The sequence below is a fragment of the Moesziomyces antarcticus genome, assembly GCF_000747765.1.
Source record: "Moesziomyces antarcticus DNA, scaffold: scaffold_v10003, strain JCM 10317, whole genome shotgun sequence".
NCBI lineage: Eukaryota > Fungi > Basidiomycota > Ustilaginomycetes > Ustilaginales > Ustilaginaceae > Moesziomyces > Moesziomyces antarcticus.
This window is the reverse complement of record NW_014639007.1, coordinates 341,294-356,244: the sequence shown is the minus strand read 5'-3', so window position 1 is coordinate 356,244 and position 14,951 is coordinate 341,294. Positions and strand designations below refer to the sequence as shown.

The window sequence follows — 14,951 nt, the reverse complement described above, 5'->3', positions numbered from 1 at the left end:
AATCGAGTAGGGAACGATGGGAAGGAGCAAAGTTATGCTTGCGAGGACAAGCCGTTGAAACACCAAGGCCCCAAGCCTTCGCAAGAGTCTTGATCTTTGTGCTGTCTCAAGGCGTGTTGGGGATCAGTGTGTCTTCTTGTGCCAGCTTATTTCCTCCCGCGGCTGTTTCCGCGATCTGAGCGGCGTCCCATCCGATGTGGTCCATCGGCAGAGCGCGGAAGAAGGGACATGAAGTGCGACACGCAGGGCAGTGGGACCGATCGAAGATCGAATCAGGGCCGCCTCATGAAATGAGCCGGGATGATATGACAACGTTCGTGGCGCCACAATTCTCACGACGCGGAACGACGCGTTTGACTCCGATGGCCCGAAAGCAGATGCCTTCACGCAAATGATTAGAGCGTGAAACGGTGACGTTCCATATCATAAGACTAAGCAAAAGAAGAGTCAAACTATAAGATCGCAAAGTAGCAGTTCGGTTCGAGTCTAGGCGGAGACGGGAGCCGCCTGGACATTTGCCACCAGCGGACGCTGGGCCTTCTCTCCGTCTTCCGAATAGTAGCAGCTCCACAGGCAGTTGGCGTCCTGGGCGGCCACGCCATCCTTGAACGGTTCTTCGAGGATCTTGGGCGTCGCGGTCATATTGGGTTGGAAGCCGTTCGCCTTCGTCAGAGGCGTGGGAGGCAGCGACTTGTTGGCATCGCTCGAGCGGTCCAATCCAAAGTGAAGTCCAGAGCTCGACGTGGGTCTCCACGACCTGCGTCGCTCCTGCTTGCTCGTGGGCGACGCGGGCTCGTCTCCGGCCTGGTGGGCTGAGCTGGGACGGCTGCCGTTCTGGAGGATGGAGAAGACGTCCGAGATCGACGATCGGCGTCGCTGACGCGTAGCCGCGTCCATACGCGAGCTGGTGCGCACCGGCGAAGCGGGTGCCGACTTGCCTGTCGCCTCACTCGCTGGAGCGGCCACGGCTGACGAGGCAGCGGGCACAGCGGTCACAGCGGGAACAGCAGGCACAACGGCCGTACTTGCCTCGGCCTGAAGGTTGGCGCGGCTCTTGCGACTGAGCGACTGGAAGAAGCGCTGGATCTTGCTGGATGGCTTCTTGTCCTCCTTATTCGCAGACGCAGGCGCCGGTCGGGAAGCAGCTTCCGCAGTCGAACGTTCTGAGCGCAGCCTGACACCAGTCTTCGCCTTGGCAGCCGCGAGGACGTCATCGGCACCAGCAAACGAGATGGCCGTAGGACCTCGCTTGATAGTGTTGATGCCAAGCAGGCCGGCATCGGGACTGCGACGGTGCACTTTGAGCTGCTCCGCCTCGATCTCGACGCGCTGCGCCTCCTCGTCTCCAAGCGAGAAGACTGGCTTGGGACTACCTCCCCGAGGAGTGGTGGGCGCGGTCGACATCGAAGTGCGGCCGCTTCCGCCGTCCATGCCGTTGCCATCCGCCGAGACCGCCGAAGCAATCGTATCGTGCCCGACACTGTATGCGCGAGCGGTCCTCGTCCCCAAAGCATCGTTCGCCTTGTCGTGGACGACAAATTCGGGTCGTACGTCGGGGAGGCGAGCTACGGCGGCAGATGCGAGCACGCCTCCGAGTCCATCGAATTCATCGCGCTCCTCTTCATCCAGCTGCACCGCTGCCGTGGCGGTCTGTTCGGAGCTAGCCCAATCGTTTGCCGAGCCAGCGTAGCGACGGTGGAGCGCAAAGCGCGTCGGCGTCGCTTCGGGAACGAGCTTTCGCACAAAGCCGGTGCATCGGCTCGCGAAGCGCGGGTTGCGGTGCGGGTGGAAGAAGTCGAGCGTCATCTGGTCCAGTTCGTGCTTGCGGTATCGCTGGAAGTGCTCATCGATGGAGAGCGACCTGTCTGCCGCATCGGCGTTCTCAGCAAAGAGGTAGGCGAGGTATCGCATCTTGTTGCGCACAATCTGCTCCGAAAGCAGCGCCGACTGAGCCGCATCCGCCGATGCTGGGCGGAGCGAGCGCGTCCACGGCGCACCCGAAGCGGCCAAGCCGTCTGCGGCGCTCGCCGCGTGGATGTCGGCATCCATCACCTCGTTGACCAGCCCCTTGATGACCACCAGCATCTGCGCTGCGTCCATGCCGTCGTTGTCGAGCACGTGATCGACGAGGCCGCTCCTCTTGGCCTCGTGCGAGCTCATGGGCAGCATCTCGCGCGCAAACTTGGCGGCGACGCGCGAGCCGCATCGCTCGTACCAGGAATACGTGTGCCACTCGGACCCAAACAGGCCGAGACCGCGGTAGTGCGGGTTGAGCACGGCGCTCTCGGCGCAGATGACGAAATCGGCCGCGGTGGCCATGGCCAGCCCGCCGGCAGCCGCGTTTCCGCGCATGGCTGCAAAGGTGACGATGCCTCGGGGAGCGAGCAGCGCCTGGACACAGTCGTCGATCGCATTGATGTTCGCCCAACCCTCGGCCGATGGGTCGGGAGAGCCCTCGATGACATTCAGTGCAATGCCGTTGGAAAAGTATCCCGGGCCACCGAGCATGACGATGGCCTTGAGGCCGGGAACCTCGAGAGTCCACTGGATCGCCGCGAGCAGGATCTCGCACTGGGTTGTGGAAAATGCGCCGTTGTAGAAGTCGGCATGCACGTACGCCACGGCCGAAGCGGTCTTGGGGCTCGACTCGACGTCGACCCACACCTGCTGGTAGGTTCCCTCGCGTCGCTTCCAGGGCTGCGACGCATCAGCGCCAAAGCCTGTCGTGGCACTCCACTCGGGCACCTTGTTGGCGTCCATCAGACCCAGCTTGGCAGCGATGTCCGGCATGGAGAGGAGCGCCATGACGGCCGGCAGCTTGGGCTGCAGATACTTGTCGGTCTTGGCCTTGGGACGACGCAGGTGGCCGATCCAGATGGGCAAGTCGGCGCCGACATCAACGAGGACAGCGCCCTCGCGCGTGGCGAGCACGGTGCCGGGCTGGCTGAGTGCTGCCTGCCTCGAAGCGACCGCGGGCGGAAGCGGGTCTCGCTGCACATGCGCGTTGTACAGGAAGAGCGGCGTGCCGAGCAGACTCGAAAGCATGCCTGGTTGCGAATCGGCGCTGCGGATGCGCTGCAAGATGGCATCTGCCGAGAGCCTCGACCTACCGGCGATAGCATTGGCCTGCGACACGAGCGGGAGAAAGTCGCGCTGCGAAGCCCTAAGCAGCGGACGATCGTGTGTCCTCCCGCCCAAAAACGGCACCTTGTTGGAAACGCACTGGGTCCTGAACTGTGCTGGTGCTACTACCTCTGTGCTAACTGGCAGGTACGACTCGTGCCCCTTCTGCGCCGCCTGTTCGCTTGCGCACTCCGTGATGCGTTGCACAGCAGCAAGGACCGCATTGACCGCTGCGCGCGTAACAGGTCCACGGTACAGATCGCTCTTGGACATGGCCGCCGTTGCAGCAGTGAGCTCGAACTGGTCAAACGCCCAGACGGGGCCTGCATCGAAAGCCTCGATAGCCTGGAGCACAGTCACGCCCCAATGTGTGCGCATTGAAGCCGAGGCGTTCTTGGCGCTGTGCTTTGCGTCGATAAGAGCGAGTTGCTGGTCGGCATTGCTCAGCTCGCCCATGTCGCCGATGAGGCACCAGTCGAGTGCGGACGGTCCGGCATCGCCGGGCGGCCCTGGGTGCACGATGAGCGTCATCCAGGTGTTGTACACCTTTGGCGGCACGTGTTTTGTGAGGAACGGGCAGATGATGAGGTGTGGCTGTGCGAGCTCGGCTGCCTCGATCATGCGATCGGGCGAAAGCGCATATTCGACCGTGACGGCATGGCCCCTTTCGCGCAGCACCAATGCGGTGCGCTAGCAGAACAATCGCCGCAGAAAGACAAGGATCAGTACAGCATTCGTTTGATGACCGGGTCTGTGAGAACATACCTGTGCGAGCGAGTTGAACGCTGTGCAAATGAAGAGGATCTTCATTTTGACTTGTGTGTGTGTGTGTGTGTGTGTGTGTGGAGATTTACGGTGCTCGGTTGTACCTGTGTGCGAGCTTTGTTACCTATCCTCTACGATTCGCTGCTGATCCGGGCTGTCGGTATGTGGGAGTGACCTCGGTGATATATCTGCGAGCGTCTGTGTGCTTTCGAGACGGAGTCGTCTGGCTGACGAGAGGATACGGAGGGTGATTCAGGACTGTGAGAGGGTGAAAGGGAGACGAGGCGGCGGAATTGTTCAAACGCTGTTCAGTATAAGTATCCCCTCCGTTTTAGAGCTTGGCGGTGGCAAGCCCAACCGCCAAGCAATGCAGGACGTGGGTGGTGATGAAGTGGCCCACGCAATGCGAGGTTGCAGTGGGACGGCAAGCTGTACCGAACGAGCGGGGCCACAAACTGTGCAGCGGGCATAACGCCTCCTTCCAATGCACTGGCACAATGCTTGCAAGCCCATCATCCTTGCTGCCCATCCCCAAGCGTGGGAACCACACCGTGCCTTACGTGCAAGGGAGTGCGGGTAAAGGGTGGACGGCAATGCAAGTTCGATCGACATGCCGCTTGAGCTTCCCAGGGTACACAAAAAGCCAAAAAAGCTTTTTGCCGACCTTTTTTTTTTTTTTTTGGCCATGTGGGGAAATTGGGGGTTTACCGCGTCGACTTACAAAGTGTGTGCCGTGTGGTTGCCAGGGGGCTTGGGAGGATGGGCCGAGATGGGAAAAGAACGCAAGGGGGTGTTGGGACGATCCCAGGTCCACAGCCTTCAAGTGGCGACAGGATGCGGGTAGAGGATGTTCAGGAACGCGGCGTTGGGCGTATGGCGCCAGCACAATTGGTCTGCAAGGCACAGCAGATGCGGATCGTAGGTGGCCGAATGCAGCCGCGCTGACCTGCTGGAGCTTCGAAATGCAGCGCGATGCAAGGGGTCCAATAGTGCAGAACCCGCCTTCGCCCTTTTTAGCGAAAAATATTCCTTTTGTAAAAAAAAAGCTTTTCTTGGGGGCCCAAACAACGCCACGTCGCCTTGGCAGTTGGCAGATGAAATCCGCCTGTTGAGTCGTGCCGAAGGCCGGTTGGCAAGTCAAGCTCCTCGACCGTCGCACTGAATCACGACCAGTCGCTCCGCAGTGGAGTATCGAAATGAGCCAGAAGGTGTGGGGTTAGAGGTGAAAGGATACTGTAAGCCGTCGGAAAGCTAGACTGTCGAGTGGGAGAATAGTTGAGCGGCAGAGCAAGGGGAAGGAGGGAGGGGGGTTTCTAGCACGGGAATTCCACGAGGCGGCGACAAGGTGGTGCTAACTTTATACTACCCCGAAGGCTAGTGCAGCCACGGATCCAATGCCAGCATCGCACCTCAACAGCATCTTGACCGGAAAGATGTTGCAGCCGACGCCTCTAGCAGAGCACGGAGAGATGCATGCAGCAGCACCGTACTTGGCCTCGTAAGGGCATTTTCGCCGACGTCTTGATTTGATAGGGCAGATTGGCGGATCTTTGTGCCGAGACACAGGCAGCAGAAGCCGAAGCGCTTTGACTCTGGGCGTTGGCTGGACTGGGTGGCTTGCTGTGCACGACGATCCGATGCAGTGGGCGAGTGCAGTAGCGTGTGTTGCAGTAGCGTGTGTATACGAATGGGGCGTACGTCCGCCATGCCCGAGCCAGCATGTCCTACGCCACTACAGCACCGCAAAAGACGCCTCCAAAGCGTAACCTGGCAGCTAAGCGAGACTGTGCAGCAAACTGCAGAGCGTGAGACAAATTTTCCAGCGGTACAAAAAAGAAATAAGGGAAAAGGTCATGGCGGCGCCGCAAGTGGACAGACGGAGTTGGGCGGGCGCTTAGATTGAGCTGAGCGCGCGGGGCGTGAATTTCCCCCCTGCTTGGGAGTGAGAGACAGCAAAGGCCAGGGGGCAAAGCGGAGTCGACTCATCTGACACCTGGCTTGCAGCGCTCACCTTGTTTAGCGCGTCGGAGCTTCGTCTGCCCGACTTGCTAAGGGAGATCCGAGCTTGCGACGGTTGTTGCCTTTTGACCACGCACGAGCGATCGTAGCCTGCAGGTAGCGACTTGGCTACACCTCGCCACACCAACACCGTTCTCGTACAAAGCCAAAGACTCCCATCCTTGTGGCAAATGAGACATGTGTCGATGCTCGACTGGGTCCAAGCCGCATCGCCAAACATGCTCAAGCCTTTGCCTTGTCCCCAGAGCTCGCGTTGACCATCGTTGTTGGTGACGCATCCATGGAACGCTGCACGCTTCGGCAGGCGAGAAAAAAAGGTAGCCGAGATCGAAGCTTCCACGCGGTCGGCAAGCCGGCCGCCGCAGCATGGCAACGATGCACGTCGTCGCGGCAGCATGGCAGAATCCAACCATGCTCGAGCCAGTCGCTTGCACTGCCCATCATATCGCTGCACCGGCACACTCGACGGCAGGAAAGATGCTGCGGACGACGGATCGCCACCCAAGCCAAGGTTTCTGAGCGTGAGAAAAGTCGAGCTTCAGCCGCAGTCGGATGCACCAGCTGGGCGGACGCCTTGGGCGTATTCAAGATCTGCCAAAAGCACAGTTGTAGCAATTGCTCACCCCGCCAGCGGAGGTCGAATTTCCAGCTTCCACCCCGCGCCGAAGTTGAGCATGGTTTGGCAGCGCACGGTCCGCCTACGCTTGAGCCTCGGTAAGCTCTCTGAATGGGTGCATGTACAGCTCGGACACTGTGTGCGGCTTTCTCAGAGACGAGTGGCAAGGGAAGTGCGAGATGTAAAGCGCGCCCATATCGGCCTGGGAGCGGGCCGTCGTGATTTTGGCGCTTTGATTGCACGGGGGAAGGCATTCTCTCGCGCGCGCAGATCGTTTCAAGGCCCGCAGGACGATCGTGTTCCGCAACCGGCCAACAGGGCGCGTGGCCGCCCCCGACGCGAAGAGCAGACGCGTGGCGAGAGGGGAAAAAAACCAGGGTCCAACTCGCCTGCAGCTTTCGGCGAGCACGCTGTTCGCGGCCGAACGTCATCCCTCAAAGGAGGCCAACTCCGCATGGGGATCACCATCGCTGGTCTGGCAACAAGCCAAGACAGCCAGCGCCAAGGTGTATCGACTCCGCCGAGATGTGGTGGGGTTCCGGCGTCGACGGTAACATGCTGCGCTGTGCATGAGGTTGCCCCGCGACCATCTTTCCGCCGGCTTCGATCCGTGGAGTGCAGTGGTTGAAGAAGTGGGAGCATGAGCTATCGTACGGCCGCTGCTCAGATGTGGTATTTGGTACTGGCAGCCATGTCAATCGTCTGCAGCCAGTCCGAAGCCTGAGTTGAGGGGGAAAGTGGAAACGAGACCTATACCGAAACAACCTGACGAACAAGACATCATGGTGGCATCGGGTATAGTCGTTGCTTTCAAAGCGCGGGGGCTCGAGCTAAGGCCAAGCATAGCCGGTCGGTTGATGGTGGCCAGGCTGTGGGAAGCGGAGCTGCTTGGACCAGCCGAGCCAAGATGTGGGTCGGAGGATGAGGTTTAGGATCGGCAGCCAATCGTTGGGGCTGTGATTTTTCATCGGGCTTTGTTTCGATCGGGAATGGCGAGCCGCAGCCACCGAATTTTCACCTCCTCTGGGCCGGGTTGTGGAGGTTTGGACGTGCAGAGAATCGGTTGGGGAAGCACCGACTCGTTTAGCGCGTCAGCTGATAAGGCGCCGCGGCCAAAACTGCGCACCAGCCGGCAGTTGCTGGCTCAGGGTCTTCGGCCCAACGCACCCCGGCTGGCTGCGTCCAATCCAACACCCGCGTTCGGCGCTCTCGCGTGCATCTCAACTGCACCCTCACACGACACCGCGCGCACCATCCCCTCATCCTCCTCATCCTCTCCTCATCCACAAAGACATTCAACTCACTGCCACAAGACTCGGGGATTCATAGAGCAACTGGCTAGGGCAACGCATCGCATCGCAATCCTCCACTCAGGCTGCGCTCTTATCGCCATATCAGTACGATCACATTGCGATTCGTCTGCATCCACGACTCTCGTCGTGGCTAGATAGACAAGGAACGCATACAACCGTCGAGGCGGCATCTAGACATTGGCGCTGGACAGGCGCGCATCTTTATCCCACCACTATCTCGATGCAGACGACGTAAAGCGCACACTCGAGACTCTGTCACTACCAACGCTCAGGGTCCTGATCAAATCCGACCGCACATAGGGCGATCGCCCAAAGCGATACGATGGCGGGCTGGTTATCCTCGCCCGACCGTCAGACGGTGTCGGACCTCTTTGGTACGGCATCGTTCGCCATCTGGCTCTTTGCACAGTCGCCCCAGCTCTACGAAAACTACCGCCGCGGTTCGGTCGACGGCCTCTCGCCCGTCTTCCTCACACAGTGGATGCTCGGCGATGCCACCAACCTCATCGGATGCATCCTCACACAGCAGCTGCCCTTTCAGATCGCAGTGGCAACCTACTTTTGCTGCATCGATGTGTGCATCATGATCCAGTTCACCTACTACTGGAACAAGGCGCGCAAGGCGCGCAAGCAGCGCACACAGCGCACACAGCGCACCAACAGCCTCACCGCCTATGCGCACAATCCCTACTCGGTCCTCGCAGAGACCAGCGAGCTGCTGCCCGGCAGATCCAGTCGCCAACACTCGCTCCTGCGCTCCTCGAGTAAAAGACGCAACCTGTCGCACTCCCAAGTGCTGCATCACCAAAGACATGCACATGCCAGCCATGAGCATGCAGACGAGATCGGTGCTGCAGAAGCCCAGGCGAGCAGGCCACACGCGTCGTCCAGATCAAGGTCGCGGCATGTGGATCCAATGAGTCGGTCGGCCTCGACGGATACCGTGCCTGGCACGGCTGCCGTGGCCAACTACCGCGCGCTTTCCAATGCAGCCATGAGCGTCGCACAGCTCGCCCAGGAGGCGGCGAGAAGGCGCGAGGCAATGCTGCACCGCGTCCAGGCAGACGGCGACGACTACTTTTCCTACTCGAGGCCGGGCAGTCTGCGCTCGCATCGAAGCAAGTCGCGCGCTTCCGAGTCGCCCAACACCTCGCTACCGCCGTCAAGATCACGCTCAAGGGTCAACAGTAACGAGCTTGGCTCCGAGAGCGTGCGCGCCGATTTGTCTGCGGCGGTACCCTCGTCGTCCAGCACGGCGGTGGATGCGGCATCGGGCGCGGCGGGTCGACGCGCTCGCGTGGCACGCTCCATGAGTGCGCGCAGAAAAGCCGTACCCGGCGCAGGAGATTTCGTGCCCTCGGCGCTCAGTCCGACACGCGAAAGCAGGGATGCCGACGACGACACCGAAAGTGAGGACGTCTCGGGAACAGAGGCGGCGCCGGCTATGGCGGAGAGCGTCGACAGCTTGGCAACCGTCAGCACCGACGCGAGTGGTGGCAGTGGGCCGGCGGAGCCCCGGGGCAGGGACATGGTTCGCATGGCCAGTCGGCTCGAGTCGGTCACCTCGTCGGGCGCCGCCACGCCGTTGGCGGCAGTGCAGCGCGACGGCACGGGCTCGCCGTTCTCAGCGGGGTCGTCGGAGGGCACTGCGAGACATGCGTCGCCCAAACCGCTGGATCGCATGGCCATGTCGCATCACCAGCTCGGCCAGCAACTCGACGCAGACTCGAGCGATGACGACCACACCGCCAGAGTAAAGAAGGGCGGGGCGAGGAAGAGGAGCAAGCGCGATGCGGCGGAAGCGTCCGATGCCATGTACAGGTCTGTGGATACGCTGACCGCAGCGAGCGGAAGGAGGAAGGGCGCGTTGGTGAGGAGCGAGTCTTCGCGCTCGCATCAGTTGGTGTCGGCAGGAACAGCAGCCCGAGGCGGGAGCAGGAAGAGCGGCACTAAATCACCAGCGTCCATGCGCAGGAGTATCGGCATGGTCCTTCTGGGGATTATGATGATCTCGTCCCTCCCACCCGCGTCGACAGCTGCGGCTATCAATCCTGCGCTGGCGGGAGCGCTTCGCATCGACGACGGCGCAGCATGGAACAGGTTGGTGGGTAGAATCAGTGCATGGCTATGTGCATTGCTCTACATCACCTCGCGCATCCCACAGATCTGGGAGAACCACATGCGCAGATCCGTAGCCGGCCTCTCCATCCTCCTCTTCATCGCCGCCTTCTCGGGCAACCTCCTCTACTCGGTCTCGGTACTCACCAACCCGGCCGCTGCATCTTCCAATGCAAGGGCTTACCTCCAGGAATCACTGCCGTTCTTACTCGGCTCCGGAGGCACACTCATCTTCGACCTCATCATCGTAGGCCAGTGGCTCGCCTGGAGACATAAGCCGCCCATGCTGTAATTGCACGCGCACCCCCAGCGCAATAGACTCGATCGTACGGATGCGTGTGATAGCTGCTGAGCGTTAGGCGTCGGGTCCGGCATCTTCGTCCGTGAGCGACGTCCGCGGCAGCGAGCCAACGCTCGCGCGCGGAGACGTAGGGCTCGTGCTTGCGTTTGGGTCCCAGATGCGCTCGGAGCTGCGCAGGCCGACGCGGCTCAGACTCATCCCGATTCCCTGTGCGTACTGCCGCTTGGCCGCCGGCGAACCGCCGATACCCATCGCCGCAAGTCCCGGCGTGAGCGACTGCCCGTTGATCACCACGTCCGGCACACTTTTCGCTGCGTCCGTGCTCATGCTCGCCGACTTGGACCGCATGCCCTGCAGCCCGGGCCGCGCTACTGCCTCGGCCGTGTCGCCGTCTCCCTCCCCCGACTCTCCCGGCACATCGGTGCCGACGCCAGCATCGTCATCTTCGTCCTCCTCCTGCATCGATTCAAGCGCAGTCGCGGCCGATACGGCCGGCGCCGACGTCGCGCGCAACAGCTTCGGGGGCGGCTGCAGCTCCACCGACTTTTCCTGCTCCGTCACACCAGCCGATACGGTGTGGCCTCCCAGGATTCCCGCCTCGTCCACAGCGAGCCTCAGCGCGCCGCCGGCCGGATCGATGCTCGCCAGAAAACGCAGCAGGTCGTGACACGTGGACCAGTTTTGCTTCTGCGCCGCAAGCTTGAGCAGCTGGATGGTGTGTGCGATCGACACCTCGAGCGGCTCGAGATTGTGCAGCACGAGCAGATACATGCCTGCGGTGCGCAGCTGGTCCGCCTGGATGCACTTTTGAAAGAGCACGCGCGGCGCACCCACCACGTCGAACAGATACGCCCATCGCGCCACCTCGGTCTTGCGTGCACATCCGACGACCACCTCGAGCGCCTCGGGAAAGTGGTCCAGGAACTCGACAACGAGCGGCAGCACCGCGCGCGGTGTCGCTGTACCGCTCACGCCGGGCGAACCCGACCGCGACCGGTTGTTGCGGGGCTCAGGCAGACCCAAACGCGCCCGCGAGCTCTCCTCTTCGTCCGAGGCATCGTGCAACCCGTTGCCGTTGGCGCTGGGCTTGACCGGGCTTGCGTCGTCTTGCTCCTCAGCGACGTCGGCGAGCAGCGAGGTGGCGCTGCGCTCCTTCTCGAGCATGCTGCCCGACGCTTTGCGCAGATACGACGCATCGCCGAGTCCCGCATCCGCTTCGTCCTCGAGCACAGCATGAAGAAGGATCTCGAGTGCATGCGCAAAGTACACCAGGTCCTGATACGACGCCGCAAAGAAGACGGCGTCGTCGCACAGACCCCGCTCGAGATAGTTGCGCAGCAGCTGGTGGAGGAAGAGGTGCGTGTTGGTGCACGTCCTCCACAGCGCAAAGTCGAGCGACCTGCGCAGCGACACCTCGGACTCGACACCTAGCACGATGCCCTTTTCGAGCAGCACGCAGAGCGGATAGAAGTCGAGTGGCATCGACACGGACGATTCGATCGTCTTGTACTCTGGCAGCTGGTCGCGCTCATCGTCGTCGTCCTCGTCGTCGTTGATACTGCTCTCGTCGTCGGCTTGCGAGGACGGGATGCGCAGCGCATCGAGCCACAATTTGATGCCACTGCCGTCGTAGCCCCAGAGCGAATTCTCGAGCGTGCCGATGCCTTGCAAGTGCGTCCAGTAGTACTCGATCTTGTCTGCCAGGATCTGCATGTCGTACGCCACCTCGTCGTCATCGTCGTCGAAAGTACCATCAGCGTCGTGGCGTGGATCGTCAAACTCCTGCAGCGATTTGGGTGCTGTGCCCGCTCTGGCGCCACCGAGCTTGCGCGGACGCAATAGGACGAGTTTGCCATCGATGAGGAAAATGATTGTGGCGACGGTAAGATCGTCGATTGGATCGCCGAGGCGCTGCTGACCCTCTGGAATCATCCAGCTCATGCCGCGCACGCGCGCCGGCTCGCCCACTACACCTTCGAACGTGATGGATCCACACAGGCGCAGGCGGATGCGGTCGTGGGTGAGATCAATGAGAAAGTGGTAAAAGGTGTTGTCGGCGGTGTAGACGAGGAGGCTGTTGTCGAAGAGCGAGGTGAGGACGACCGGGCTGGGCAGCACTTGCAGATCCAAGAGGAGCGCCGAGTCGAGGTCGGTGTCTCGCGAGTACAGACGCAGCTGATACTCTCCGCCTGCATCGCACGCGGCAATGAGGACGTGCTGGAACCACTGCATGCCGCCGCGGACGACAAACGACTGCTCCTGAGCCACGCTCTTGTGCAGCTTCCAGCGGCCGGAAGCGGACGAGTAGTGGGCCAAACCGCGGCGCCCTGCCACAGCGATGAGGTTGCCATCTGCACTGATGGCGGCGTAGCGCACCGGCCAGTTGGCGGCGAGGTAGGACTGCGGGATCTTGATGTGCTGCCACACGTCGCTCTCTGGCGTGATGGCGGTGAGGTCGGTCTGGTCTGCGCCGCGATAGACGTGCAAGCTGTCGTCTGTCTGGTAGAAGGCGAATCGGGTATTGTCGGGCGAGTGCTGACCGGCGACGGCGGACTTGGAGAAGGGCAAGATGAAGAGCTGGTTGTCCGGCGGCACCGGAACGGAATCCTGCTTGGGAGCGGCGAGGATGAAAAGCTGCGTGTTGCCGGGCGCCCAGAAGAGGTCGGCGGTGCCAAACATGAAGGCGTCTGCAAAGTTTTTCGAGGCAAGCTCCCAGTCTTCGCGCAGGGTGCAGCCCATGAGCTTGCCGTAGGTGGACCAAATGGCGAGTCCCTTTTGCCAGCCGACGGCCAAGGCGTATCCATCGGACGTCCATGCCAAGGATCGGACGGGTCCGGTGGTGAGGTAGCTGGCTGTGGACTTGAGCGCCTCGCGCACCGACATGGAGTGCGAGAGGAGCGGGGTGCGGCCTGGAGCGCGATAGTTGTAGACTGCGACGGTGCCGTCGGCAAGACCGAGCGCAATGAGGCTGAATTTGGCGTTGATGGAGACAGAAGTGGCATACTGCTCTGGAGGCAAAGGCGTGGCTTGTGCATGCTCGTTTGCGACCGCAGGCTTGGACGACTGCTCGCCAGACGTGTCCGGTGAGTCGCTTGGAAGTCGTGCTGGCTCTGCATTTGGCGATGCATGTGCGTCCTGGGATGAGTCCAGCACTGTCGATGCTTGTAGCGTGGAGTCGGGAGCAAGCGAGGAAGGTCTGCGGGCCTTACGTGCGCCATGAAAGCAACGACCGGTCCAAGGCGAAGCGCCTTCAGCCATCAGGTCCAGGTTGGCAACATACGCACGGCCGTCCGAGGTGATCCAGACAAAGACGTCCATGGGCCGAGAGTAGGTGATGTTGACGATCTGGACGTCGGACGATTCGCTCGAGTGGGCTTGAATCCAGGCGAGCTGGGAGACCAAGCTGGTGCGGGTGCGCATTGTGGGGTCCTTGACGTCGGGAGGGGGAGCCTGGGGGTCATCGTCGGGCCAGCGAATGCACTGCACGGCGGAGGGAGAGGATGTGCTGACGAGCATGTGTGTCTCTGTGGACGTAGCGAAGCGTAGGCCGGCATCGATGCGCAGGACGAGGCGAAAGCGGAGCTCGCAAGCCTCACCCGCCAGGCCTCCGAGGCCGGTATCGCCCGCGGCCGCGCTTTCACCCGCGCCGGGAGCGAACGAGTTGCGAAGAGCGTTCGGGTTAGGAGCGAGCAGGTCGCCGGACTGAGATCGCGATCCGGATCCTGATGGCGGAACGTAGCTGTAGACGGTGGAGCCATGATGGCGGTAAACAATGTTGTATAAGAGCAGGAAGTGACGGTCGGTCTGGACGAGCAGAGCCCTACCATCTGGGCGCCACTCGATGCGAGAATTGTTGCCGTAGTCTCCGATGCTCTGTGGGGTGCGGACGAGGGCAGCAACGACCTGTGCAGGGCGGGCGGACCACAGGGAGATGGTGGTGGTGGTGAGGGTGGCCCAAATCATACCGTTGCGAGATCGAGCGAGCTGGATGACGCGCGCATCGCTGCTGCTGCTGCTTCCGCTGTCGGAAGGGGTGGATATCGAAGGAAGCTGCTGCGCTGCCTCCTTGTCGAAGCGGAGAAAGGAGGCGGGCTGGTGCAGTCCAGAGGGAGAGAGGTGGATCCTCTCGGCGCAAGAGGTGGGCCAATACATGGTGGTAGAGGCCTGCTGCGCCACCGCGCGCGATCAGTAGGGTGCGGTTCCAAGTCTGAGCCCAAGGATGAGCAGCGGATGGAGGCAGTCGTGGAGGCGGCTCGATCGAACCTATGAGCAGCAGAAGAACGGACGCCATGAGCCGGAATGAAAGTGGCAGCGGCCGAGTCCAACACCTGCAGCGCGCTTCGTGTTCGGGAGTCGGGCGCTGCTGCGCGTGTTGAACAGCTGGCTTGAGCGTCGGGCCCATCCTGGCACTCACATTTCGACACGGCTCGGAATCGCCGAAATGCTGCTGCTAAGGCAGGAGGGGCTTCGTCAAGTTAGCATCGGCACTTCCGCCTTCTCACTTCTCGCTCTCCCACGCCAAGACTGTAACTAGCCAGCGAGTCGGTTGTGCCTGTCTCGGAGCAGAGAGGGCTTATCCTACGGCGGCAGCAAGGCAGGCTTCGGCCAGACTGAAGTCACTGTGGCCCGATCGGGACCGATCCGAATTGCGAGTGCAAGCTCCACACGGCCAACACCCAAAAAATCGGTGAAATCG

The 14,951-nt window shown here is 61.5% G+C and overlaps 4 protein-coding genes across 4 annotated transcripts; 1 reads left to right on the top strand and 3 right to left on the bottom strand.

Moving 5' to 3' along the window:
• Positions 1-486: 486 nt before the first annotated feature.
• On the bottom strand, positions 487-3,933 carry PAN0_003c1588 (formyl transferase domain-containing protein; the record flags this gene model as incomplete). The annotated part of the gene is made up of 2 exons (XM_014802547.1): positions 487-3,813; positions 3,889-3,933. The coding sequence occupies 2 exons, from the start codon at positions 3,931-3,933 to the stop codon at positions 487-489; spliced, it is 3,372 nt and encodes a 1,123-aa protein (XP_014658033.1).
• Positions 3,934-4,707: 774 nt separating this feature from the next.
• On the bottom strand, positions 4,708-6,583 carry PAN0_003c1587 (uncharacterized protein; the record flags this gene model as incomplete). Its single annotated transcript, XM_014802546.1, has 4 exons — positions 4,708-4,837; positions 5,315-5,620; positions 5,985-6,422; positions 6,531-6,583. 4 exons carry the CDS (start codon positions 6,581-6,583, stop codon positions 4,708-4,710), a joined length of 927 nt encoding a protein of 308 aa, XP_014658032.1.
• A 1,575-nt stretch (positions 6,584-8,158) lies between these two features.
• On the top strand, positions 8,159-10,246 carry PAN0_003d1586 (uncharacterized protein; the record flags this gene model as incomplete). The annotated part of the gene is made up of 1 exon (XM_014802545.1): positions 8,159-10,246. One exon carries the CDS (start codon positions 8,159-8,161, stop codon positions 10,244-10,246), a length of 2,088 nt encoding a protein of 695 aa, XP_014658031.1.
• A 63-nt stretch (positions 10,247-10,309) lies between these two features.
• Positions 10,310-14,407, bottom strand: PAN0_003c1585 (RIC1-domain-containing protein; the record flags this gene model as incomplete). Its single annotated transcript, XM_014802544.1, has 1 exon — positions 10,310-14,407. One exon carries the CDS (start codon positions 14,405-14,407, stop codon positions 10,310-10,312), a length of 4,098 nt encoding a protein of 1,365 aa, XP_014658030.1.
• Between the last annotated feature and the right edge of the window lie 544 nt (positions 14,408-14,951).